General features: G+C 45.3%; 1 protein-coding gene across 4 annotated transcripts in view; it reads left to right on the top strand.

Moving 5' to 3' along the window:
• Positions 1 to 27,186, top strand: part of CPXM2 (carboxypeptidase X, M14 family member 2) — a 146,560-nt gene that overhangs the window by 45,526 nt on the left and 73,848 nt on the right. For all 4 annotated transcript variants that reach the window (XM_034663392.1, XM_034663395.1, XM_034663394.1 and 1 more), the window contains exon 4: positions 8,419 to 8,558. In XM_034663392.1, the coding sequence (XP_034519283.1) occupies positions 8,419 to 8,558 (140 nt within the window). The remainder of the gene's footprint in view (positions 1 to 8,418; positions 8,559 to 27,186) is intronic.

Raw genomic sequence — 27,186 nt, 5'->3', positions numbered from 1 at the left:
AGCTGGTAGGGGCACCTGGGTGGCGCAGTCGTTAAGCGTCTGCCTTCGGCTCAGGGCGTGATCCCAGCGTTCTGGGATCGAGCCCCACATCAGGCTCCTCCGCTGGGAGCCTGCTTCTTCCCCTCCCACTCCCCGTGCTTGTGTTCCCTCTCTCACTGCCTGTCTCTCTCTGTCAAATAAGTAAATAAAATCTTTTAAAAAAAAAAAAGCTGGTAAATCATAGAAAGGAGGTATATTCGATTTAAACTTAAAAGTGAATGTTAAGAATATGGTGAATGAGGGGCGCCTGGGTGGCTCAGCGGTTAAGCGTCTGCCTTCGGCTCAGGGTGTGATCCCGGAGTTATGGGATCGAGCCCCACATCAGGCTCCTACGCTATGAGCCTGCTTCTTCCTCTCCCACTCCCCCTGCTTGTGTTCCCTCTCTCGCTGGCTGTCTCTATCTCTGTCGAATAAATAAATAAAATCTTTAAAGAAAAAAAAGAATATGGTGAATGAAATTAGGTGAAGAAGGAGAAGAAGGGGACATAGCAGGGGGTAGAAATGAATTCATCACTGCCTCTAGTAGGGAGTCAACAGAGACTTTCTAAGAAAATATAGAATTAAGCGTGTTGCACAAAGGTGTGTAAGTTATGTAGTTATTAAATTAACCACTGAAACAAAGACGCACCTTTAAAATTTTTAGAGGATAAGAAAGGAAACTGGTGAACATGGGGGGGGAAGAGAGAGGCAAACCAGGAAACAGACTCTTAACTAGAGAGAACAAATTGAGGGTTGCTGGAGGGGAGGTGGGCGGGGGGATGGATGACATGGGCTGTGGGGATTAGGGGGGCACTTGTGATGAGCACCGGCGGATGTGGGGGAAGTGTTGAATCACTAAATTCTACACTTGCTACTAATATCACACTCTGTGTTAACTAACTGGAATTTAAATAAAAACTTGAAACAACAACCACAGGAAAACCAAAAACAAACAACCCCCAAAAACAGTACATAAAGAAAGAGTAAAAATCACTTATAGTGCCAATAAAAAATAAAATATTTCAGAGGAGGCATGGACTTAAAACCAAGAAAACAGCTCAGTAATCAAAGTTGAAGCACCAGCAAAAGAAGCAGGAAAAATACAGCATCTGAGAAAAGCTGATGACTCTTGATGACAAAGAGCATTCGTCTGTGGGCTAAGTTGACCACTCACTTGTTAGTAGAAGAAAACTAACTTAGGTTGTATCATAAAGCAAATTCAACCACAGAGTCCGCAGATAATGAACCTGAAACAAAGTGAGTCGTGCTTGTACCCCCGTGGCTCCGTCTACTGAGTGTGGACTGTGTGCCAGGCACAGTACAGGACTTCCATAGGACTTGTGAAGTCCTCCCTATACTCTATTTCTGTCCCTATGTTACAGCCCTATGGCAGTATCCAGATAATGAGCCGTAGCCAGGACTTGAACTTAGCCCCCATGGGACCCCAGAGGCTGTTCCGTGCTGTGCTGTGCTGCCTCCCTAGAGTGTAGGAGCAAATCTCTGTCTTTATGTGGATCGCTGACAGGTGAATAAATAATTGTTTGAGAATTAAACTAGTTATTCCATTGAGAGGCGATTATAGGACCAAGATGTTTCCCATGTTTAAGTGGAATTGAATTAGAATATTGACGTGAAAATCCTTTACCATCTTTTTCCATTAGTACATTCCTTTCCCTATCTTTTTTTTTTAAACAATAAGTGGCTTATGGTATATTTAATAGATTTTACTTTAAGATGTCTTACATTTCAAGCTCTAGGTCTTTATTGTTTTCCTTGACCTGTGCAAGGACCTATTTAAGAAATGATTTTGGGTTTTAAAAATCACTTCAAAAACAATGAATATTTCTTTTCAGCCAGCTCTACTGATGATTGAAGTCTGAACTGGGACAAGGTAGTCTGCTGATTTGCAGAAGGATCAGCTGATTTGTACCTGGGCAGTTCAATGGGTTTATCAAAGGTCTATCACAGAGGTTTACCGAAGGAGATATGCTGGGCGGATGATGGCCAGGATGGGAGGTGTGGGAGGGGTATGGGAGATTAACCGTACTGATCATATGTCACACCTGACATTTTCAGGTAATGCCCCCCTCCAGTGGAGGTACCTTGTTGGGAACATGTAAAGTTTCAGCCCCTGCTTATGAGATTTTCCTCAAAGATATTTTATTTTTTCATTTATTTTTTTTAATTTTATTTATTTATTCAACAGAGATAGAGACAGCCAGCGAGAGAGGGAACACAAGCAGGGGGAGTGGGAGAGGAAGAAGCAGGCTTATAAGAGGAGCCTGATGTGGGGCTCGATCCCATAACGCCGGGATCACGCCCTGAGCCGAAGGCAGACGCTTAACTGTGCCACCCAGGCACCCCTCCCTTTGCTTTTTAAAATTCAAATTTATATTAATCAGTTTTGTAAGCAAGTAGTTTGACAAATCAGAGTGTTAAAGGATGATTTTTAAAAACCGAGAGAATGGTGGTTGCCGGGGGCTGGGGAAGGGCAGGTGGGGGCGTGTAGGACAAAGGATACTGACTTTCAGTTATAAGGGGAATAAGTTCAGAGGATTTAACGCACAGTGCGTTACTGTGGTTAATTATATGGTACCGTGCACTTGTAAGTTGTTGAGGGCCGATCTTAAGCATTCTCGGCACATAAAAAGTTAACCCGGAGGTAATTGATGTGTTAATTATCTTGATCTTGGTAATCATTTCACAATGTATGTGTACATTGTACACTTAAAATAGAGCAGATATTTATGCCTGATATAGGTACATAATATATTAAATATAGAATTATATTTGTCAATTATTCCTCAATAAAATGGGAAAAAACAAAAACAAAACGAAGGTGCCTTGCCAGTGCACCCCTATACCTTGAAGCCATCTCATGTTGTAAATGAGGCAACTTACTCCAAACTCCTTTTAATTGTTTCTTTGGGAATTTAAATATTTCTACTTTTTTAAGTGGGTGGGGGTAGGGGGAGAGGGAGAGGGAGAGAGAGAACCTTAAGCAGTCTCCACGCCCAGCATAGAGCCCGATGTGGGGCTCAATCTCATGACTCTGAGATCACGACACGAGTCGGAACCAAGAGTTGGATGCTTAACCGACTGAGCCACCCAGGTGCCCCAAATATTTATTTCTAAATAGTATGCACATATTGATATGTATTGATTTGTAGATTTTTGACTGTTTATTCTGAATTCCTATTATAGAGGATGAAAATTTCAGCTCATTTTTATGATTCCTTGACTTTAACCTCTTTAACCCTTCCAGTAAAATTATATCTCAAATTTTGGGTAAATCTACATTAAAGGTTCTCATTATTAGGACTGTGTAAATATGCTTTCTACTTGAGCCAAGAAATAGTGCAGTTTTGAGCCAAGAGAGACACACTGTATATTCTTTCTTGACAACTTTTTGTTTTCCTAAAGCTGCTTATATATATATATTTTTAAATTCCCATGCCCTGTAATAGGTTGGGGTCTGTAAAATATCCTTTAATACAATTTTCTATAAGGTCAAACCTGTTCAATGATTTTTAGTCTCACAGTTATTTTTTATGTTTCTATTAGACATTCCTCCAGGAGCCCTTGACCTGCTGTGTTGTGAATGGCTTGCTTTCCAGGTCTTGATACAGCTGCTCTCCTGGGACTATCTCCTCCCTCATTCTGGGCATTCTCTCCTATGTTGGCGCCCTTGATTTCTGGATCTTGTATCTTCTTTTTAGTGTTCTGCCTCATTTTTGTGGAACGCATTCATTTTACAGCTTTATGGAATTGGCGCATGAGGAATTTTTAGAGAATCTGTGAATCCAAAAATGTCTTTATTTTACCATCGCAATGGACAGTTTGGCGGAGTATAAAAATTCATGGGTGAAAAGTCTTTTCCTTCGGGATTTTGAAGTCATTATCCCTCCATTCTTTGAGCTTCAGATGTTGCTATTAGGAATTCTGGTACTATGCTGGTTCCTTTGGCTTGATTTTATATATTTGTTTTATTTTTTGTTTCCTCTTTGGAATCTTCTAGAATTTTCTCCATGTGTGATGTTTTGAAGTTTTACAAAGATATGTCTGGGTGTGGGTCTTATTCATCATAGTGGATTCTTAGTGTTTTGGAGACTTAAAACTTAGAGATGTGGGACATTATTCGCTTGTAGTATTTTTTTTTTGTAATTTCCTTCTCCACTCTTATTTTTCTTTGATTGCCCATTGTTACTGGAATGTTCACATTGCAAGAGTTCCTTTTTCCTTTCTAAGAATATCCTTCTTTTGTTTTATGCAAGCAAGAGCTTCTTTTTCAAGGGATAGTCATAACAATTTCTTTGAGATTTTCTTCTGTTCCCCATTATATTTTTAGTTTATTTCATTTCTGTTTGTTGGAAGCCTGGCTGCCTTGTGTCCTGGAGCTGGAAGGAGGAGGGGAGCTGGGTGTCTCACTCTTCAATCTGCTGCTACCCACTGACTGAGTTCCCCGTTTTTATCTGTCATGTCATCCCTGCCCTCCTGTGTCTGGAGCTCCCAAATGCAGAGCCTCTAGGATTGTTTGGTTTTTTAAAGAGAAAAATTTCAGGTCTTCTGTGGGGTGGGGAGCTCTGTAGACGGAGCTCTGTGGGAATCTATTTTCTTATACATATTTTGAATCAGTTCCCTGTTTTCAGCCCTGCCTTGCCTTTCAAGCTACCTAGGAGTCTAGTTTCTGAGCTTTTTGAAGCTCTGACTTGCTTCTCACCGGTGTTCCCCTTGTAAGCTCGCATCTCCTTCTCTTGCTGAGTCATTCGGGACTCCGCCATCTGATTTCTGTCTTCATATATTATAATTTGGAGATGATAAATGTCTTCTAGTTTTGTCAGAGATCAAGGTTGTATTTCTTTATCTTGTTTTCTTTGGGGGGAATTTTTGAGAATAGAGCACAGAGAAATCAACATTTATTCTATCATCTTGAAACAGAAAACTCCCATTTGTTTTTTGTTTTGTTTTAGAGAGAGAGAGATTGGGGGGAAGGGGGAGAGGGAGAGGGAGAGAGAGAGAATCTTAGGCAGGCTTCACACTCAGTGCAGAGCCTGACTCAGGGCTCGATCTCACAACCCCGAGATCACAACCTGAGCCGAAATCAAGAGTTAGTCTTTTAACCAACTGAGACACACAGGCACCTCAGAAGAATCCCATTTGATCTTAAATGGATAGTATCAGGTTTTCTCTTTGTTATGGATTTAATAATTTCCACATTTAGCTTAAGCAAAATTTAGTCTGTTAGATGCATTTTTCTTAAGGTAAAGAAATGATGAGTATGACTAATTGCCTGGAGAAAATTACATTAATTCTTAATTTATTGAGCCCTGTAGTACAAATTATCATTCCATCTTAGTGCTGTTTTCAGGACTAGCTTATACTCTAAGGAATCCCACTTTTTATTCCATCAACTTCTGATAGAAATTTCTCCATCATTGTGAAGTCTTCCCTGCATTTTTGAACAGAAAGGGATGAGTGTACCCGTCTCTTGGTCTCCAAGACGTCGTCCTGGCGTCACGGATTGCGCCATGCTGGACTTTGGTGACACCTCTGGGACTGGCCCCTCCTCTTTCACCAAATCCTTCCAGGTGCTTGCTTTATAAATTCGTAATGGATTTTGCAGAGGCAGCTGTCACTTCCCTGTGAGTCAGCTTCGGAAAGGGCCTTCCAGTCCCCTGACACCTTACTGCATTTAATCGAATGTCTAGTGTGGCTCAGGAAGAGCTGAGGTCAGCAGCAGAAACAAAATACCCAGGCTGGCAGAACCAGGAGCCCCCAGTTTAATCCCAAGTCTGAGTCAAGTAGGCTTTAGTTGAATAGCACGGGGGGGGAGCTCCTCTGCGTTGTGATTCTCTCAGGCTGAGAATCCCAGGCTCTGTGGCAGCTCTGTTCTCGTCTGCGTAGCCCGTGACCAAGTAATCTCCATCTTGGCATGGCTGCCATTTTGTCTGAAACCCTTCTTTTTGGGTCGGGGCTGTCCTGGGTGTTGCACGATGGTTAGCACCATGCATCCCTGGTCTCTGCCCATCAGTCGTTAGTAGCACACACATCTTCCAGCGGGGACAGCCAAAAATGTCTGCAGACATCGCCAACTCTCCCCTGGGGGGCAACATGGTGGATTCTTGTTGAGGACTTTAGACTACGAGTCTCCTTTTTTTTCAGATTTTGTAGCTCTGTTCCGAATATTGTAGAAAATGTGGCAGCTAGTGCCTGGAATAGTATTGTAATACTTTATAATTTTGTAGAATGTGGGATAATTCATAAAGCACCCATGTTTCCATAATTTGCCAAATAGTCATTGTTTTACATATACTGATAACTCTTATCACGTGCTCATTTTTTTTTTTTTTAGCCCACACACAGTGTGCTGGGGCCCGTTGGAAGCCCTGTCAGTACTCTAAGGGAGAAATGAGTGTTGTCCCTATTTTGGCAGGTGGAGAAACTGAGGCACAGAGCGTTTAGGTAAATTGCCTGGGTTTATAAGGGGTGGAAGTGGCGGGACTGGGATTCACACCGAGGCAGGAGGACTTCAGAGCACAAGCTCTTAACCAGCACTTCGTGCAGTGCTTGGTTTCAAGGTGCCAAGACCAAACCACGAGCTGTGCGCGTAGGCTTTAGCCCGTCTGCCCGTTCTGAGCACCAAGGGGGCAGGACTGCACATGTTTTCCACTTTTCCATTCCTCTTACCCGGGCCAGTACCTGGCAAATAGTAGAGGCAAGGTGAAGGTTAATTTTAATCAATTAAATAAACACCAGTCTTGTGGGCTATTTATGCAAAAAGAGGAGCCCAGCAAAAACTCAGTATTACGGTTTCTTGAAAGAAGCTAAATGGTGGAATTGTAAGTATTGATGTGCTAGACGGTTCTCTGTCACTGGGAGGACCTGGCCTTCAGTGAAGAAGTGCAGGGACTGTACCATTAAAACCTTCAGCCTGGGGCAGTGGTCTCCTTGTTGGTGGGAAGTTTTGGGAAATGAGAGCTCATGTATCAAAGAGTCACCCTCACTTTAACAAAACCCACTGAAGCATGGGTGTGTCCCAGTAGGACACACTTGCACAATTTAGCCTTTCTTTGATGGTTCTAGAAGGCAGAACCTTGTAGCACTGCCAGGTCCTTATCACAGATGCCCCGTATGCCATGAGACCCTGAGGTGCTGGTTAATTGAGAGCTTGAGTTTCTGGAGAATGTTGACTAATGGGTGTTTCTAGTCAGCTTCACTTGAGATGGTAGTGATTTTAGGAGATCGAGATATGTGAGTGTTCTGACATTTGCCCTCAAAGCTCTTTCCAGATTGTTTCAGGAGGGGGTGGGAGTGCATGGACTATGGTTTGGTCCTGATATGAGGCTGACGTTAGCTGGTGCAGAGATGGTAGGGCCCTGCTCATGGAAGCCTTGGCCATGTTGTTTGTCTGCTGTAGCCGGACTGTGAGTTTCACATCACTGTTGCCCATTAGAAGGAAGGCTGTGCTAGAATTTGGGCTGAAAGGTGCTCAGAGGGAGGAAAGATGGGCTGGCCTGTCTTTCAAATATCAGTTAGACTTTTTCCCTGATTCTGTATTTGTGAAATAGCTATGGGAATAGCCATGGGGTTCGTGTAGAGAGGGTCTTAGTAAATTAGGAAGCTTCACTTAGTTCAAATGTTCTTTTTTCTCTTTCTTTCTTTCTTTCTTTCTTTCTTTCTTTCTTTCTTTCTTTCTTTCTGTCTTTCTTTCGTCAGGGAATCCTCTTTTGAAATGGTGATAATATAGGAAAAATTCCAGAGCAGAAACACCATATACCTTGTAAATTCAGATCAAAAGACTCTTTGATAGCAATAGTAGCCCAAACTCAACACATCAAGTACCTTAAACACCAGTAAATAAATATTCACTAGATAAACTTACCCTTCAACACTCAGCTCACATAGCACCCTGAACCAGGTCTCCCCCAGACCAAGTTAGCCATTATCCTTAAATGCTCCTGTAGCAGTTTGCTCTGTTCCAGAAATAACACAGGCCCCATTGTGTTTCTAATTCATCTGTTTTCATGTCTTTCTTCTTGCCTGGATGGTGAGATTCTGGGAGGGAACGATTCACCTTTGTATCCCCAGCACCTGGCATGTGTAGGCTGGTATGTAGGAGACGGTCTGTGCCTGCTGGATGCATGAGTCATAGGGGAGCTCATTAAATTTCATCTTCCACACTGGGCAAGAAGAGGACATATCATATTGAAATATTTCCAACTCGTTAATAACAAGCCACTCCATTTTATGATTGAGGATAAGGGGTGTTCAGGGCATGGTGATTTTTTTTATTTGTCCCCTGCTCATTTTCTTCTACCCACCCCCCCCAACCCCTGCAAGTCACATGAAAATATTCATTGATTTTGGGTCTTTCTGAAGAACATTTCTCTTTCTTTCCAGGCAGGTATCAACGAAAATGATTTTTACGACGGGGCGTGGTGTGCAGGAAGGAATGACCTCCATCAGTGGATTGAAGTGGATGCTAGACGTCTGACCAAATTCACTGGTGTCATCACTCAAGGAAGGAACTCACTTTGGCTGTAAGTGTGGGTGGACCTGTGTTTTTCTAGACTCCATGCCTTGGGTCTGATGTTCTAGGGTTTATACAGAGACAGGAAAGATGCAGAGAACTATCTAAGTGATAAGCAATAGAAGGGAAGAAAATTGGAATCTGGACAGGATGCTGGGCTTGCTGTAGACATGAGCATCTCTTGAATGATGTTGTCCCCTGTACAAGAACAGAGAGAAGGGGGGAGGTTAAGATGGCGGAGGAGTAGGGGACCCCTTTTTCAGCCGGTCCCCTGAGTTGAGCTGGATAGGTACCAGACCAGCAGGAACATCCACGGAATCAGCCTGAGATGCAGGAAGATACATCTGGATCTCTACAAATGAACATCTCCAGCGCTGAGTATCGAGGTACGAAGCGGGGAGCCCTGAAACCGCGCACAGATATCGGAAGCTAAACAGAAGGGGGAGGGAGCCGCCGTGTCAGGGCGCCGGGAAGCGGTAGCCACCTGCAAGGGGGAGTGGACAGACCGCGGACCCGCACGCTTGAGACAGCAGGCTGAGAAGGGAGCTCCGGGAGCGCACGCGGGACGGCTGGCGGTTGGCGGGCCACCTGCACGGGGGTGCAGGCGGACTCGTGGACGGCACCCGTGAGACAGCAGACTTAGAACGTGAGCTCCAGAAGCGCGCGCGCGCAGGGCGGCTGGCGGGCCACCTGCACTGGGGAGCGGGCGGACCGCGGACCCGCACTCTGGAAACAGCAGACTTAGAACGCGAGCTCCAGGAGCGCGCGCGCAGGGCGGCTGGCGGGCCACCTGCACCGGGGAGCGGGCGGACCGCGGACCCGCACTCTGGAAACGGCAGACTGAGTCCGTGAGCCGGGAGCGTGCACCACCAAGCATCTCACGGAGCTCCGGAGCTCCGGTGTGCTCACTAAGCGTGCGTGGGAGCTCCGGGAGCGTGCGCGGGGCGGCTGGCGGCTGGCGGCTGGAGGGCCACCTGCACGGGGGAGCAGGCGGACTCGCGGTCAGCACCCGTGAGACACCAGACTGAGACGGGGAGCTCCGGGAGCCCGCGCGGGGCGGCTGGCGGCTGGCGGGGTTGGAAACACAAAGGACAGAGACGTGCCGGCCCTGGAAGTGAGGGCTGGGACGCCGGGTGTGGGGCGCACAGCCCGGGATGCTGCAGGGTTGAGCAGCACCAACAGAAACAGAGTTAAAGTGGCCAGAACATCAGTGGAGAACGATCCGCGATCCCTCTGTTCTGAGACAGAGGCTGAATTTCAGCCGCTGCTGCTCTCTCAGAAGAGGCATAGCAAACCGCCAGGGAAAGCCGCCAGAGAACAAAAGCCCGGAAATACCGGCTCACAGGGTGCCCATCCCCATCCCCCCTCGCAAGGGACACAGAGACTCTACCCAAACAGGGTTTTCTGAGTACCGGCAGGCAGGCCCCTCCCCCAGAAGGCAGGCTGAAAAATCAAGAAGCCCACAACCCGGAGCGCCTGAGTGGCGCAGTCACCAAGCACCTGTCTTCGGATTAGGGTGTGTTTACAACGTTCCGGAAAGGAGTCCCTCATCGGGCTTCTCCACCGGGAACCTGCTTCTTCCTCTCCCACTCCTCTGCTTGGGTTCCCTTTCTTGCTGACTGTCTCTCTCTCTCTCAAATAAATAAATAAACTCTTTAAGGAAGAAGCCCACATCCCTAAGATCTCTATAAAACAAGGGCGCACGGCCTGGGTCCCAGTCAACACTTGGGCTCTGGACAACCCTGCAATCTCTCTTCATCAGAATGACGAGAAGGAGAAGTCCCCCCCAGCAAAGAAAAGATAATGAGTCTGTGGCCTCTGCCACAGAATTGGCCTCGGCCACAGAATTAATACATATGGATGTATCCCAATTATCAGAAATGGAATTCAGAGCAACAATGGTCAAGATGATGAGTAAACTTGAAAAAAGCATCAGAGAAAGCGTTGCTGAGAATATAGAATCCCTAAGGGCAGAAATGAGAGCGAATCTGACAGAAATTAAAAATTCTATGGGCCAAATACAGTCAAAACTAGAGGCTCTGACGGCCAGGGTCACCGAGGCAGAGGAACGCGTTAGCGAATTGGAGGATGGGTTAGTAGAAGAAAAAACGAAAATAGAAGCTGGTCTTAAAAAAATCCACGCCCACGAATGTAGATTACGGGAGATTACTGACTCTATGAAACGATCCAATGTCAGAATCATCGGCATCCCTGAAGGGGTGGAGAAAAACAGAGGTCTAGAAGAGATATTTGAACAAATTGTAGCTGAAAACTTCCCTAATCTAGCAAGGGAAACAAGCATTCGTGTCCAAGAGGCAGAGAGGACCCCATCCAAGCTCAACCAGGACAAACCTACGCCACGGCATGTCATAGTGCAATTCGCAAATATTAGATCCAAGGATACAGTATTGAAAGCGGCCAGGGCAAAGAAATTTCTCACGTACCAAGGCAAAGGTATCAGGATTACGTCAGACCTGTCTACAGAGACCTGGAATGAGAGAAAGGCTTGGGGGGGCATTTTTAAAGCTCTTTCAGAGAAAAACATGCAGCCAAGGATCCTTTATCCAGCAAAGCTGTCATTCAGAATTGATGGAGAAATAAAGACGTTCCAAAATCGCCAATCATTAACCAATTTCGTAACCACGAAACCAGCCCTACAGGAGATATTAAGGGGGGCTCTATAAAGGTAAAAAGGCCCCAAGAGTGATACAGAGCAGCAAGTCACAACCGATACAAAGACTTTAAAGAGAAATGGCATCATTAAAATCATATCTGTCAATAATCTCTATCAATCTAAATGGCTTAAACTCTCCCATAAAACGCCACAGGGTTGCAGATTGGATAAAAAGACATGACCCATCCATTTGCTGTCTACAAGAGACTCATTTTGAACCCAAAGATGCATTCAGACTTAGAGTAAGGGGATGGAGTACCATCTTCCACGCAAATGGACCTCAAAAGAAAGCTGGAGTAGCAATTCTCATATCAGATAGACTGGATTTTAAACTAGAGGCCATAGAGAGAGATACAGAAGGGCACTATATTATTCTTAAAGGAAGTATTCAACAAGTGGATATGACAATTATTAATATATATGCCCCCAACAGGGGAGCAGCAAGATACACAAGCCAACTCTTAACCAAAATAAAGAGACATATAGATAAGAACACAGTAATAGTAGGGGACCTCAACACCCCACTATCAGAAATAGACAGAACACCCTGGCAAAAACTAAGCAAAGAATCAAAGGCTTTGAATGCCATACTCGACGAGTTGGACCTCATAGATATATATAGAACACTACACCCCAGAACCAAAGAATACTCATTCTATTCAAATGCCCATGGAACATTCTCAAGAATAGATCATGCTCTGGGACACAAAACAGGTCTCAGCCAATACCAAAAGATTGAAATTATCCCCTGCATATTCTCAGACCACAACGCTCTGAAATTGGAACTCAACCACAAGGAAAAACCTGGAAGAAACTCAAACACTTGGAGGCTAAGAACCATCCTGCTCAAGAATGACTCGATAAACCAGGAAATCAAAAAACAAATTAAACAATTTATGGAGACCAACGAGAATGAATACACAACGGTCCAAAACCTATGGGATACTGCAAAGGCAGTCCTAAGGGGGAAATACATAGCCATCCAAGCCTCACTCAAAAGAATAGAAAAATCTAAAATGCAGTTTCTATATTCTCACCTCAAGAAACTGGAACAGCAACAGAGGGACAGGCCTAACCCACTGACAAGGAAGGAGTTGACCAAGATTAGAGCAGAAATCAATGAATTAGAGACCAGAACCACAGTAGAGCAGATCAACAGGACTAGAAGCTGGTTCTTTGAGAGAATCCATAAAATTGATAGACCACTGGCAAAACTTGTCCAAAAACAAAGAGAAAGGACTGAGATTATTAAAATTATGACTGAAAAGGGAGAGGTCACGACCAGCACCATTGAAATTGCAAGGATTATTAGAAACTTTTATCAACAGCTATATGCCAAAAAACTAAACAATCTGGAAGAGATGGAGGCCTTCCTGGAAACCTATAAACTACCAAGACTGAAACAGGAAGAAATAGATTTCTTAAATAGGCCAATTAACTATGAAGAAATTGAGTCAGTGATAAACAACCTTCCAAATAATAAAACTCCAGGCCCAGACGGTTTTCCTGGGGAATTCTACCAAACATTCAAAGAAGAAATAATACCTATTCTCCTAAAGCTATTTCAAAAAATAGAAACAGAAGGAAAGCTACCAAACTCATTCTATGAGGCTAATATTACCTTGATCCCCAAACCAGGCAAAGACCCCCTCAAAAAGGAGAATTACAGACCGATTTCTCTAATGAATATGGATGCCAAAATCCTCAACAAGATCCTTGCTAATAGAATCCAACAGTACATTAAAAGGATTATCCATCATGACCAAGTGGGATTCATACCTGGGATGCAAGCATGGTTCAACACTCGCAAATCAATCAATGTGATACATCATATCAACAAGAAAAGACTCAAGAACCATATGATCCTCTCAATTGATGCAGAAAAAGCATTTGACAAAATACAGCATCCTTTCCTGATTAAAACCCTTCAGAGTGTAGGAATAGAGGGTACATTTCTCAATCTCATAAAAGCCATCTATGAAAAGCCTACTGCAAGCATTATTCTCAATGGGGAAAAGCTGGAAGCCTTTCCCTTAAGATCAGGAACACGACAAGGATGCCCACTCTCGCCACTATTATTCAACATAGTACTAGAAGTCCTTGCAACAGCAATCAGAAGACAAAAAGGGATCAAAGGTATCCAAATCGGCAAAGAAGAAGTCAAACTGTCTCTCTTTGCAGATGACATGATACTCTATATGGAAAACCCAAAGGAATCCACTCCCAAACTATTAGAAGTTATAGAACAATTCAGTAAGGTGGCAGGATACAAAATCAATGCCCAGAAATCAGTTGCATTTCTATACACGAATAACGAGACTGAAGAAAGAGAAATTAGGGAATCCATCCCATTTACAATAACACCAAAAACCATGCGTTACCTTGGAATTAACTTAACCAGAGACGTAAAGGACCTATATGCTAGAAACTATAGATCACTTTTGAAAGATATTGAGGAAGACATAAAAAGATGGAAAAATATTCCATGCTCATGGATTGGAAGAATTAACATAGTTAAAATGTCCATACTACCCAGAGCAATCTACACTTTCAATGCTATCCCGATCAAAATACCGAGGACATTTTTCAAAGAACTGGAACAAATAGTCCTTAAATTTGTATGGAACCAGAAAAGGCCCCGAATCTCCAAGGAACTGTTGAAAAGGAAAAACAAAGCTGGGGGCATCACAATGCCGGATTTCGAGCTGTACTACAAAGCTGTGATCACAAAGACAGCATGGTACTGGCACAAAAACAGACACATCGACCAATGGAACAGAATAGAGAACCCAGAAATGGACCCTCGGCTCTTTGGGCAACTAATCTTTGATAAAGCAGGAAAAAACATCCGGTGGAAAAAAGACAGTCTCTTCAATAAATGGTGCTGGGAAAATTGGACAGCTACATGCAAAAGAATGAAACTTGACCACTCTCTCACACCATACACAAAAATAAACTCCAAATGGATGAAAGACCTCAATGTGAGACAGGAATCCATCAAAATTCTAGAGGAGAACATAGGCAACAACTTCTATGACATCGGCCAGAGCAACCTTTTTCACGACACATCTCCAAAGGCAAGAGAAATAAAAGATAAAATGAACTTATGGGACTTTATCAGGATAAAGAGCTTCTGCACAGCCAAGGAAACAGTCAAAAAAACTAAGAGACAGCCCACGGAATGGGAGAATATATTTGCAAAGGACACCACAGATAAAGGACTGGTATCCAAGATCTACAAAGAACTTCTCAAACTCAATACACGAGAAACAAATAAACAAATCATAAAATGGGCAGAAGATATGAACAGACACTTTTCCAATGAAGACATACAAATGGCTAACAGACACATGAAAAAATGTTCAAAATCATTAGCCATCAGGGAAATTCAAATCAAAACCACACTGAGATACCACCTTACGCCAGTTAGAATGGCAAAGATAGACAAGGCAAGAAACAACAATTGTTGGAGAGGATGTGGAGAAAGGGGATCCCTCCTACATTGTTGGTGGGAATGCAAGTTGGTACAGCCACTCTGGAAAACAGTGTGGAGGTCCCTTAAAAAGTTAAAAATTGAACTACCCTATGACCCAGCCATTGCACTACTGGGTGTTTACCCCAAAGATACAGACGTAGTAAAGAGAAGGGCCATATGCACCCCAATGTTCATAGCTGCATTGTCCACAATAGCCAAATCATGGAAGGAGCCGAGATGCCCTTCAACAGATGACTGGATTAAGAAGCTGTGGTCCATATATACAATGGAATATTACTCAGCTATCAGAAAGAACGAATTCTCAACATTTGCTGCAACATGGACGGCACTGGAGGAGATAATGCTAAGTGAAATAAGTCAAGCAGAGAAAGACAATTATCATATGATTTCTCTCATCTATGGAACATAAGAACTAGGAGGATCGGTAGGGGAAGAAAGGGATAAAGAAAAGGGGGGTAATCAGAAGGGGGAATGAAACATGAGAGACTATGGACTATGAGAAACAAACTGAAGACTTCAGAGGGGAGGGGGTGGGGGAATGGGATAGACTGGTGATGGGTAGTAAGGAGGGCACGTATTGCATGGTGCACTGGGTGTTATACGCAACTAATGAAGCATCAAACTTTACATCGGAATCTGGGGATGTACTGTATGGTGATTAACATAATATAATAATAAAAAAAAAAAGAAGAGAGAAGGACCCACGTGGCAGGTTGGGCTGAGTAGACAAAGGTGTTATTAAAACAATGCAGTTTAGGCAGGTGGCTGCCATCTTGGGTCTGTGATGAGTTACTGGTACCCTGACTGGTAGACTGAACACAGCCCGAGGTGGGAACTCTGAACAAGCAGTGAGCAATAGGTAACAGGTCCAAGCCGCTGTTCTGGAGTAGACGGTGTGAATCCTTTAGGATCTGAGGACTGGAAGCCGGCGGAGGTTCCCAAAGGAAGGACTACCGGAGAAGTAGCCGAAGTGAAGGGTGGGCCAGTGTGAGGCCTGAGAGCGAGATGGAGCCCATTTCTCAGAATTGACCTTGGGCCTCGGGTTGGGTCAGTAACAAGATGACCCGGTAGTAGTCCTAAGAGAGGCGGTTTCCATCCTGTGGTACACACATACAATGGAATGTTATTCAGCCTTAAAAGGGGCGGACATTCTGACACCTGCTACACCATGGATGAGCCTTGAGGGCATCACGCTAAGTGGAATACACCACTGACAAAAGGACAAACGTTGTGTGATCCCAGTGTGAGATTCCTTGGTGGCCTCCAGGGCCTGGAGGAGGGGGAATGGGGAGTTATTGTTTAATGGGTGCAGAGTTTCAGTTTGGGGTGATGGAAAGTTCTGGAGCTGGATGGAGGTGATGGTTGCGCAAAGATGTGAATGCACTGAATGCCACTGAATAGTACACTTAAAAATGGCCGAAAAGACATGCAGAGACTGGGCTCTAGGCAAGGTCTAGAAGGGTCCACAGGACCTTGGGTGCTTTCTGAATTTAAGTGCGAATTTTCAGTTCCTCTAACATCTAATTACAACTGAGAAGCCAAGGGCACAGATGCCTCCCACGCTGACATAGGAAACTGGCCCAGTTAGCGAAGACCCCTCCTGCCCTGCCTGCCTCACCTTTCTGTCTGTGCCACACTCTTGAATTTCATTTCAGCATTTGCTCATTACCTCTTGGCAGTCGTGTAAAATCTGTCTGTAATTTGTTGATTCGATTAATTTTTAATTCCTGGAAAGGTCAACATTAATAAATAAACCAGGATAAAGGAAGGGAACCTGACATCTGTGCTCACATTTAACTGCCTGTCATTGTCACTATAAAGGGGACTTTCTTACATAGTGACAGTTGTCAGGCAGTGACTCATCATCTATTTTCCTCTGAGCTTTTTTATTGTAAAGACGATATTGTAACATCCAGCAACATTTGAAAACATTACCCATGATTCCACTGTCCTTAGACATACATAGTTTTTTTTGGACATATTTGTAATCTTATTACATATGCAATCATGTTATTTTAACTTAAGAATGTATCAAAGCATTTTTCATGCTGTTACTGAGACTTCATAATGATCATTTTTTAATAGCCTGTAATTTACCCACCCATGGGCCGGCCACCTTCTCAGTTTTCTGGTATCACATATCATTTTGCAAGAAAGCATTTTCATACTTTTTTCCTCCTTTGAATTATGTCCTTCAAATACATGTCCAGAGCTGGGGTAATTTGTGCATTTTGACAACCTTTGGTTATGTATTTGTGATGTTTTGTGTAGAGCATTTTTTTTTCACTTTGCTTTTCATCAGCGCCCATATATGTGCTTGTAAAATGATGATTTTTGCTCTGTGGTGTACATTGTGCTCTAATCAGCTTTATTACCATGACAATTGTTTTCACTGTTTAGTTTCTGAAAGGCAAGAATTTGGGGGAAGAAAATGTTGAATTGCTCAAGGGGAATGGAAACTTGGACAGAAAGATTGATTTGAGATTATCCATAGGGATGAATGAAGGGATTTTACCTTAATGTTTGGGTATTAACCCATCTAACCACTGTCATTAGAGAGCCAGTAGCCGAGTTATTGGAGTAGAAAGACAGATGAGGGTAGGAATAACACTCACATTCCATTTCATCTAGAACACAAAAGCATTTTGGGTGAACAAGAAATTGTGATAGAACAGTACCTTTCTTTGACTTAGCCTAGGACAGGAACATCTTAGAGGGAAGACAAAGGATAGAATTGCTTTTAAGAGTCAGGTGGATTTTGTTTTGTTTTGTTTTGTTTTTTTGGTCTCAATGTATTTCAAGTCCAATTGTTCTTCAAGGACATTGGAAAGAAATTTGATGAGTTTCAGTTTGTCTTACCTCCTGGAACAGGACTGTCTCCACTAAGAGCTGAAGAAGAAATAGGACAAGGATACATTTTGGTATCTGAACCTTTTCCCCCCCAGAGGCATGGATAATGCTGGAAGCATTGGGATCTGTCCCAATATGACCAGAAAACATGTCAGCCATAGATAGCAACCATCAAATACTAACAGTAACGAAGGCACCAGGTGTCCCTCATTCCCTCTCCCCGTGACCTTGGCCCCACACTATTCCCAGGACAGGTATCTACGGTGCCGTTTTTAATATTCCTATTAACAGGCTTCTGTATTTCTCCCTGCTGGTCTGGGAGTACCTTCATGACAGAGGCAATGCCTGGTGGCCTTGCCCTGTATCAGGCATCTAGTAGATGGTCAAGTAGTGATTTTTTAATGAACGAATATTGTTAGGAAGTAACAAATTGACAAAGGTTCGTTCACAGGGAATGGTAATGAGTTCATTAATCTGCGAGTGTCAGTGACTGAGAGCAAGCTTGCAATGGGAGTCAGGACAGGAGAGGGGCTGTGGAAGATTGAGGAGTGACAATTTCTAGCGATGGACGATGGCACGGACAACAGAGTGCCTTTGGAGTCATGTCACGGCTCTTGACTCTTGTGGGTTATGAGATTTCCCTTCTTGGAACCTCACTTTGCTGCCTGAAATAAGATAGCTATTCTCTATCAGGTGAAGATCCGGTGGAGGTCATTGTGACATTGTTACAATGTTTTAAAATTACCCTGCACATAGTAAGCGCTAAGTAAATGTTAGTTTCGGCCCTCTGCATCTCTTTGGATTTATTTAAAACAGTGGCTTGGAAGCTTTATTTTTAGCCGCAGAAACCTTTGGAGGATATAGGAGGCGAGGCTGCCCTGTGCCAGTCTGGGGGGTGGAGGGGAGCTTTGCCTGCCTGGCCCTCCCTTCCCCCCGTCGTGAAGCAGCCCTGGAGGAAGCCTTCATACTTGGATGAAGTAACAAGCATACTGAACGGCGTGGGCCCTCTGTGCAGCTTACAGCCCTGCCAGCTCCTCCAAAGGCCCGTGGTGCTTCCTGAATCTTGCTGGGTAAAGGGAAAATGTGGAATTCAAACCAAGATAAGCAAAGGCCGAGTAGGAATTAGAGCTTGATTTTTCTAGTTAAACATGCAGAGCCTACCCTCATCCCAGGGGGTTGCATTTTGGCTGGGAATGTTTTAGGAACGGAAGGGCAAGGGGTTGCTGGCCCTTTGAGGTCGGAGCTAGATGGATATTGCTGTTTATAAAGGCTTCGGTCTGGTTGTTAGAATAGGGGAGCATTTTGGAGTTACAGTACATATATATTTAATGCCTTTCATCTATAGGACTTTCATAGTTGGTATTTGTGAGTGAACAGCCATAATCTTTGTTGTTTCTGACATTGTCTTTGTGTGTTTATGGATTCATTCCTCTGTCATTGAGCACTCTGTACTAAGCACTAGGGATACGAGGGGGAGCCAGGAGTGGCCTACCTGCAGGGAGCTTTCAGTCTGGTGGAAGAATCCAGCATGTTAACAGACCCACTAGCACCTGCAAAGTACCCATCGATGAGGAATGGGGATAGAGCTGTTAACAGATTTGGGATGTAGGCATGAAGGACCATATGGCAGGTCACAAGGTTTAGCCCAGGTCTGTGACTAGTTCATAATCCAGTCGATGAAAAACTATATAATTCTAGTTTTAATAATTTTTCTATTTGAAAGTAACAAAATAGAATTATTTTTGTGATATTGAATAATTTATATTTTTCACCAGTAGAAATTATCCTTCTCCACTGCACTTTAATTTAGTGAAATGTTAGTATACTAATAAAAGCCAATCTTTAATTTCCCTAATTTCAGAAAGTATATTAGACATATGGGTGTTACAGTTACGACCAATGTGATGATTGAAAAGTTAATTATTCTGCTGGAGGTGAGTAGATGCTATAACGACGCGGGCAAGATACAGGCGATTAAAAATAACCAAATGTTTTAAATTTTAATTGTTTAATAAACAAAACGATTCTCATTCTCTTGAGAGTCTATAAATGTGCCCTTAAAGTGGGGTAGCAGTTTGACTGATGAGTTTGTAAGGTGAGGACTGGGAGGGTTCGGCTGGTTGGCTGAATTTTTAAAAAGCAGTCAGGCTCAGTAGAGCGGGAAGAGCCGGGCCCCGGCGGCGAGCCAGGCTTGTGACCGAGGACAGGGGGATGGCAGAGCTGGCTTTATATTTGTCCGTGGAAGGCTGTAGGAAAGGTTCTGAGGGTGGGCCTCCCGGTGCCCAGTTCTGATGGTGAAAGAAAGGAGATAAGGTGCCCCAGGGAGAGGCTTGACTCCCCCTTCTGCGCTGGAGACAGCTGTATTCACAGCAGGGGTTTGGTGGCCGATGGGGCGCATCGCCGAGGGGCTCGGGGGTGGCTGGGAGGAGTGGGACTGACGCTAGTGGGGGAGCTCACCCTGGAAAGGAAGAGGGTCTCCTTGTCCCTTGAGATACTGAAGGTGGGGGAGAAACCCTGAGGTGGATTCACAGCCGTCGCAGCAGAGGGTTGGTCTTACATTCTTACTGGAGCAGGAGGCGGGGTCCTCTGCAGACAGTGGGTGTGGCTGGTTTAGCGGTTGGAAGCTTCTAGTAAGAGGACGGGGAGAGCTGCGGAGCGCTCCGCTGGTGTCCTGGTGTCCGGAGCTCATCGAATTGTAATGGTCCCACTTGGCACTGGGGGCACTTTCTCCACTAGGGGGCGGTAGAGCTGGTGGCCGTTTCCCTGGAGGAGGTTCAGGGCAAGGGCATTTTGGGAGCTGGTAGGGCACAGAGCACCTTTCGAAGGAAGGGTGTGAGGTTCCGCTCCAGGGCTGAAGCAAAGGCAGAGGACTGATTTCCTGGAAGTGAAGGGCAAGTTCAAGGAGCCATTGGGGATGACGAGGCTTTAAAAGTGACACAGGCTTGGCTGGGAGGACAGGGGTCATCTGAAGACTCCACAGGGTCAGTAGAGGTGATGACCTGGGCTGGGGGCTGGGGGGCGTGTGAGTGGAGGGTCAGAGAGGAGCAGATGTCTGGAACTCTTGAGGCTGCAGGGTTGGCGCTCTGTGCTCTCCCTGTTGGGAGCATCTGCAGGACACGCGGGACCCCAGCTCAGGAGAGGTGAGGAGGGGGCGGCTGAAGAGACGGTGGGGTCTGGGAAGGAGGGAAACGCAGGTAAGAAGAGGCAGAGGCAAACAGAGATGCCGCTGGACGGTGTTCATCCAGAGATGGGGCTGGAGAGGGGACCTTCCCGGCACCTGCCTGGCCCGGGGTTCCACCCAGTGACTGGACCTCTGGCTCCCCAATGGGAAGTGTTCACCCAGGCCTCCCTTTCTCTTCAGCTCATCTGGTGTTTTCTGCCTTCATGGCTTTCTCATCCCCCCCACCCCTCCACCCCCGCCTCCCTGAATGCACAGCGGCCGCCCACCAGGGAGCAGAGGGCAGGGGCACGGGGGCCGGGCCGGGAGCGGGAACTCAGAGGCACTCCCAGCAGTGCCTGGAGCAGAGCTGGAAGGGAGGCTGGCTGGCACATCACCACTCACCTCCTGTTGAGTGTGTGTGTGTGTGTGTGTGTGTGTTCGGAATGCCTGGTGCTGTGTCTCCTCACTTACTGGCAACACGAGATGTTTGCCACCTGCCGGGGGGCTGGGAAGACAGAAGCTTCTAAACTCCTTTCTAACTTCTTTGAAAACTGACAGTTTTGAATTGCTGACTTTGGCACGAAATGCAGGGGTTTTCATGAAAACCTCTGCAAGTTCAAGCAGAAGGCCAGGCATGCAACCCTTTCTTCGTGGTGTGTTTCCCCAATGCTGGGAGAGTTGTTTGACATTTAGTAAAACTCTCACTTATGCCCGCATGGCTTGTTTGTGGTTTCCTGGGTGCCAGTGACTGAGAGGGAAGCTCTCAGAAGGTAAAATCCTTGAAATGGAAACAACTCTAGAGCTCCTTCCCGGGGATGGAACTTCTACCTTGCTTTATTCAAGGGTCTTCGCTCCCTAGCTGTGACTCCCCAGGAAACCCTCCAGAAGGTTGCTGGGTACACCCCGTCTTTTCTCTCATCTGTTTCCTGGTGGAGGGAGCCCTGCCTGCAGTGGGACCCCTCCCCTGCTTGGCTTACGTCATGCTTCCACCCCTGGACCCACATAGCCTTCCTGGATTGCCCCTCTATCTGTCTGACTCATTCCCTTTGTTCCCTGCACCCCTAGCAGGAGCCTCCTCTTTGTTCCATAGGTAAAGCAAGCACGATCCTGCCTCAGGACCTTTGCACTTGCCGTTCTGTCTGAAGCTCCACCCTCTTGGATTCAGAGGCTTTTTTCTTTTTCTTTTTTTTTTTTTTAAGATTTTATTTATTTATGCGACAGAGATAGAGACAGCCAGCGAGAGAGGGAACACCAAGCAGGGGGAGTGGGAGAGGAAGAAGCAGGCTCCCAGCGGAGGAGCCTGATGTGGGGCTCGATCCCATAACGCTGGGATCACGCCCTGAGCCGAAGGCAGACGCTTAACCGCTGTGCCACCCAGGTGCCCCCAGAGGCTTTTTTCTGACCATTCTTTTGAAACCCACTCTTAATTGCTCTGTGTCCTCACTTGGCTTTATTTGATGAGCTATTTATTGTTGGTACTTGTCCTAGTATCACTCCCAGGCAGCAGGCAGGACCTAACTCTTATTTGCCACTGAACCCCCAGTGCTGGATAGTGCCCTCTAGAGGGAAAGCCTCAGTGACCGCTGCTCCTGCTGCATCATTCAAAACCGTTCAGATCAGGTCCCGACTCTCTCCTATCTAGAGGCTGCCCAGAATGCACCCCAAGTATGGGGGCTCTTGCGTGCACAGACCACTGAGAGGGAACTTTTCACACCCTCTGGGGATGCAGCTCTCGCATGTCTTCGCTGTCCTTCCTTTTCCGGTGACCAGGTCCTCAGCTGGTGTGGGAGGGCGGCCAGGAGCACAGATTCCAGGGTGAGACGGGGATTCCAGACTTCCTAGTTGGCATGACCCTGCCTATGTTTCTGCGCCTTTCTGTGCCTCAGTTTCTTTACCTATAAAATGATGACAGTAGTACCTGCCCCGTGAGGGGGCTGAGGGGACTGAATGAGTTAATACACGGCAGGCAGTTAAGATGGTCCTTGGCACGCAGTGAGCGCCCGGTGGCTGCTGATTTCTTGGTATTTCTTCTGGTCTTTTGTAGAAGGTCCTGCTTACGTGCCAGCCCCTGCCCCAACCCTTCTTTGTTCTCCCCAGCCAGCCCTCTTAGGGCCCTCGGACCACGTCCTCTCCGCTTTCTGATGGCCCTCGCTCCTTCTGTGTGGCCTTCGAGTCCTGAACCTGGGGGCAGCCGCCACCAGCCCGGAGTGGGTCGGTGGTCCAGGTGGGCTCCCGGCCCTTCCCAGCCTATTTCCTGGTCTGTAGGGAGAGGTGACGACTGTCTCTCTCAGCTCGTTGTGATGGAAGATGGAGGCAGTAGCACATTGGGGCCACAGCAGAGACTCCGTGGACTGTGGCCAGTGTGATTTATAAAGTGGCCTCACGTTCCCTCTTCCTCGGAGCCCCCTCCCCTAGCGCTCCACAGCTTGAACCTCCAGTGCCCCCTCGTCCCCAGAGGGCACCCAGGAAAGACTGGAACTGGATCAGTCACATTGCAGTGAAGAAGTCGAGCCTGACATTTTGTGAGAACGTTCCTGTGACACATCTGTGTGTTGTTGACATTAATTTAGCCGGCAGGAAATTTCTTTAAATAAAACTACGCTGCTTCCCCGTACCAGGGTGGCTGAGCTCTCTGCCTTACTGCGCAAGGTGCTGTCAGTAACTCTGCCAGGAACGTCCGTGTCTTGTCCCCACTGTGGGGATGAAGAAACTGAGGTTTGGAGAACACTGGTGACTCGATTCTCTCTCTCTGCCTCAGAGCGACTGTACCTGTACTATCTGCTCCCCCCTCCTCCCACCGTTGCTTACGGCGTTCTGCACCTTGAGGCCTCAAGCCCCGTGAATGGACTCGTGGGTGCTTCTGCTTGCAGGGGCTGGGGCCAAAGGGCTTTGCTGGCTGCATCCAGGGCTCACTTACCCATCGGACACAGCAAGCCCGGTGCCAGGGCCCTGGAGACCTTTAGGGGCCTGTGAAAATGTTTAACGTCTTTGAGAGGCTGAATAAAATAGATGAGCTTTTAGATGGAAGAAAATGTTTTAATAGATAATGTTCATATATTCGTCTTTATGCTCATGTAGTTGAAAAATGGTTTTTAAAGGAATTTTTTATGGAGGAAGTGGCCTGTGCTCAGCAGAATAGTGGCCTGCGCAGATGTTTATGTCCTAGTCCCAAGAATCTGTGAACGTGCTAGGTTTCATGGCACAGGGGCCTCAAGGTTGCACATGGAATTAAGATTGCTAATCAGCTGACCATAAAATAGAGAGATGATCTTCTGGAGATCAATAGAGAGATGGTTTTCTGGGTGGGCCCAGGGTAGACACAGGGGTCCTTAAAAGTGGAAGGGGGTGGGCACAAGGACAGCTAACGTGACGGCAGCTGTTGCTGGCTTTGGGGCTGGAGGAAGGGGCCCTGAGCTGGGAATGTGGGCGGCTTCTAGAAGCTTCCAGAAGATGCACAGCTCTGCTGACATCTTGATCTCAGGACTTCTGACCTGCAGAATGGTAAGATAATACATGTATACTATTTAAACCACTAAGTCCATAGTGACTTTACAGCAGCCATAGAAAACTCACAGCACCCACAAAGGCAAAAGTTTCTTGGGCCTCCAAAAGTCCTCACGAGGCCTGGCTGCCCCACGGCTTTGCTCTCTGATGCAAGGTCATGCCATGCTAGAGAGTTCCAGCTGCAGGCAGGGACTGCCAGGTAGCTCCATGCTCGACACACGTTTTAACTGAACGGAATTGGGGCCAATTCTCTTCTATTTTTTAGGATTCTTGTGAGCCATTTCTTTCGTTCCTTTTGTCCTGGTCTCTTGAGTGACTCTTCCAGATTTAAAGGGCTTTAAATATCTTCTTTTTACTTTAAGTTCTCTGCCGTGGAGCTCCTTAACTGGGGGAACTGCCTCATCCTTTACCCAAATTTATTGGACTTGGCCCCCAAAGTGGTATTTTTCCCCTCTTACCCTGGTAGACATTTTTTACTGGAGGTAATGGAAACTGGATAATATTTCTAAGTTTATAACATTCCCTCCTATGGTCTGCATTTTCGAAAGGCCATGGTAACTGGTCCAAAGTGAAAAATCTAATAAATCAATGGGCTGATCTTTCAGTGCCCAACATTCGTCTGTATTGGGAATATAGCAGACCCATTTAACTGTGTGACCGATTCCAGCAGAGAGAGTGCTAGTTACAGCTGGAGTTGTGGCTTATTCGTGGTCCTTTTAGTTGACTGACTTTGCTCATTTGCCATAGCCAGTGGTGTTTGTTGAAGCAGATGGTGGTTGTTGGTGAGGATTTGGGGGGATTCTGTCCTGTGAGGTGGAAGGAGAGAAGAATCTGACTAGCAAGACCAAGCGTCATGAAACTCCACTGTGGTAGACCCCCAATGGGTGCGTCGGATCTTACCCTGCGTCCACCCGAAATTAGTTCTTTGACTGTGATTTGAGCTACTCATGTTTCTCCCAGTTATTCCCTTTCTTGTCACTTTGCCTTTTGCTGTACAAAAACTTTGCATTTTTATGTGGCTAATATCAGTCTCTGAAGGTTTATGTCATACTTAGAAAGGCATTGTCCCTTCTGAGGATGTAAATAATTTTCCCCATATTTTCTTTGAGCACTTTTATGATTTCGACTTCTGCATGAAGTCTTTGAACCACTGTATTTTGGAATGTGTGTTGGCGTATGTGCGATAGATCAAATGGCCACTAGGACGTCCCAACATTATTTTTTCCCCCCATATCTTCTCCAACTGCTATGGCCTGAATGTCCGTGTCCTCTCAAAGTTTGTATGTTAAATCCTAATACCTGATGTGGTAGTGTTTGTGGGTAGAGCCTTTGGAAAGTGATTAGGTCACGAGGGTGAAGCCCCCATGATTGGGATTATAAAAGAGGCCCCACCAAGCTCCCTAACCCCTTCTGCCATGGAGGTTGTAAGGAGAATCTGTGACCGCCCGGCACCCTTGACCTTCTCAGACTTCCCAGCCTCCAGAACTGTGAGAAATGAGTTGCTGTTATTTATAAGCCACCCAATCTGTGGTGTTTGGTTAGAGCAGCCCACAGGGACTCAGAATCCAACTTGAAGGGCCTCCAACTTGATATTCTAAATTCCTGTCTCTCATGGGGTTTATAAATTCTAGATACGTCTTTTCCCAGATTTATGGTTTGCAAATATTTTCTCCTAGTCTGTAGCTTATTTTTTAATCTTTTCCATGTTGCCTTCACATGGTAACTTCTTAGAGAAAAGGTTTTAATTTCAATCAAGTCTACTTTATTGATTTTTTTTTCCCTTCATGGGTTGTGTTTTGGGGTCATGTCTAAGAGCTCTTTACTAAGCTCTGGATCCCAAAGACTTTCTTGTATATTATCCTCTAAAGTTTTATAGTTTTACGTTTTACATTTAAATGTATGATCCATTTTGAGTTAATTTTTATATATACTGTGAGGTTTAATGGGGTTTAATGATGTATCTCCTTAAACCTAAGGCTGTAGAATTGTGTATAGATATATATTTCCTTCCTCACCAAAGCTGAACAGACTATCTCTCCACCGTAAAATTGCTTTTGCACCTTTGTTTAAAGTCAGTTGGTTGTGGGGAGCCCGGTCTGGCTTGGTTAGTAAAATATGGGATTCTTGGGGTGCCTGGGTGGCACAGCGGTTGAGCGTCTGTCTTCGGCTCAGGGCGTGATCCCGGCGTTATGGGATCAAGCCCCACATCAGGCTCCTCCGCTATGAGCCTGCTTCTTCCTCTCCCACTCTCCCTGCTTGTGTTCCCTCTCTCGCTGGCTGTCTCTATCTCTGTCGAATAAATAAATAAAATCTTTAAAAAAAAAATATGGGATTCTTGATCTCGGAGTGGTAAGTTTGAGCCCCACATTGGGCGTAGAGATTACTTAAACATAAAATCTTTTTTAAAAAAATGTTAGTTGGCCATATTTGTGTGGGTTTATTTCTGAGTTCTCTGCTCTGTTCCACTGATACGTGGAATCCATACCACCTTGTCTTTATTAGTGTAGCTGGTGTCACTAGCTATAGAATGTCTTAAAACAGGGTAGATGGATTTTCTCACTTTATTCCTTTTCAAAATTGTTTTAGTGCTTCTAGTTCCTTTGCCTTCCTATATTAATTTCAGATTAATATTGTTTATATCTACAAAAAATCCTAAGAGGGTTTAACAGGAATTGCATTAAACCTATCTACTAACTTGGGGGAGAATTGACAGCGTCACCATACTGAATCTTCTTATCCACAAACAGGGAATGTTTTCTCATTTATTTAGAATTCTTTGAACTCCCTTGCCAGTGTTTCANATTTTCTCATTTATTTAGAATTCTTTGAACTCCCTTGCCAGTGTTTCATGGTTTTGAGTATACGAATCCAGGACCTGTTTTGTTAGATTGACACCTAAGAATCTCCTCTCTTTTGAGCAAATGTGAGTGGTATTGTTTGCTCGTATTTTATTT

Source organism: Ailuropoda melanoleuca, chromosome 6, assembly GCF_002007445.2.
Source record: "Ailuropoda melanoleuca isolate Jingjing chromosome 6, ASM200744v2, whole genome shotgun sequence".
In the NCBI taxonomy this organism is placed as follows: domain Eukaryota; kingdom Metazoa; phylum Chordata; class Mammalia; order Carnivora; family Ursidae; genus Ailuropoda; species Ailuropoda melanoleuca.
Note: the sequence above shows the minus strand (reverse complement) of the source record. Positions and strands in the feature narration are given on the sequence as shown.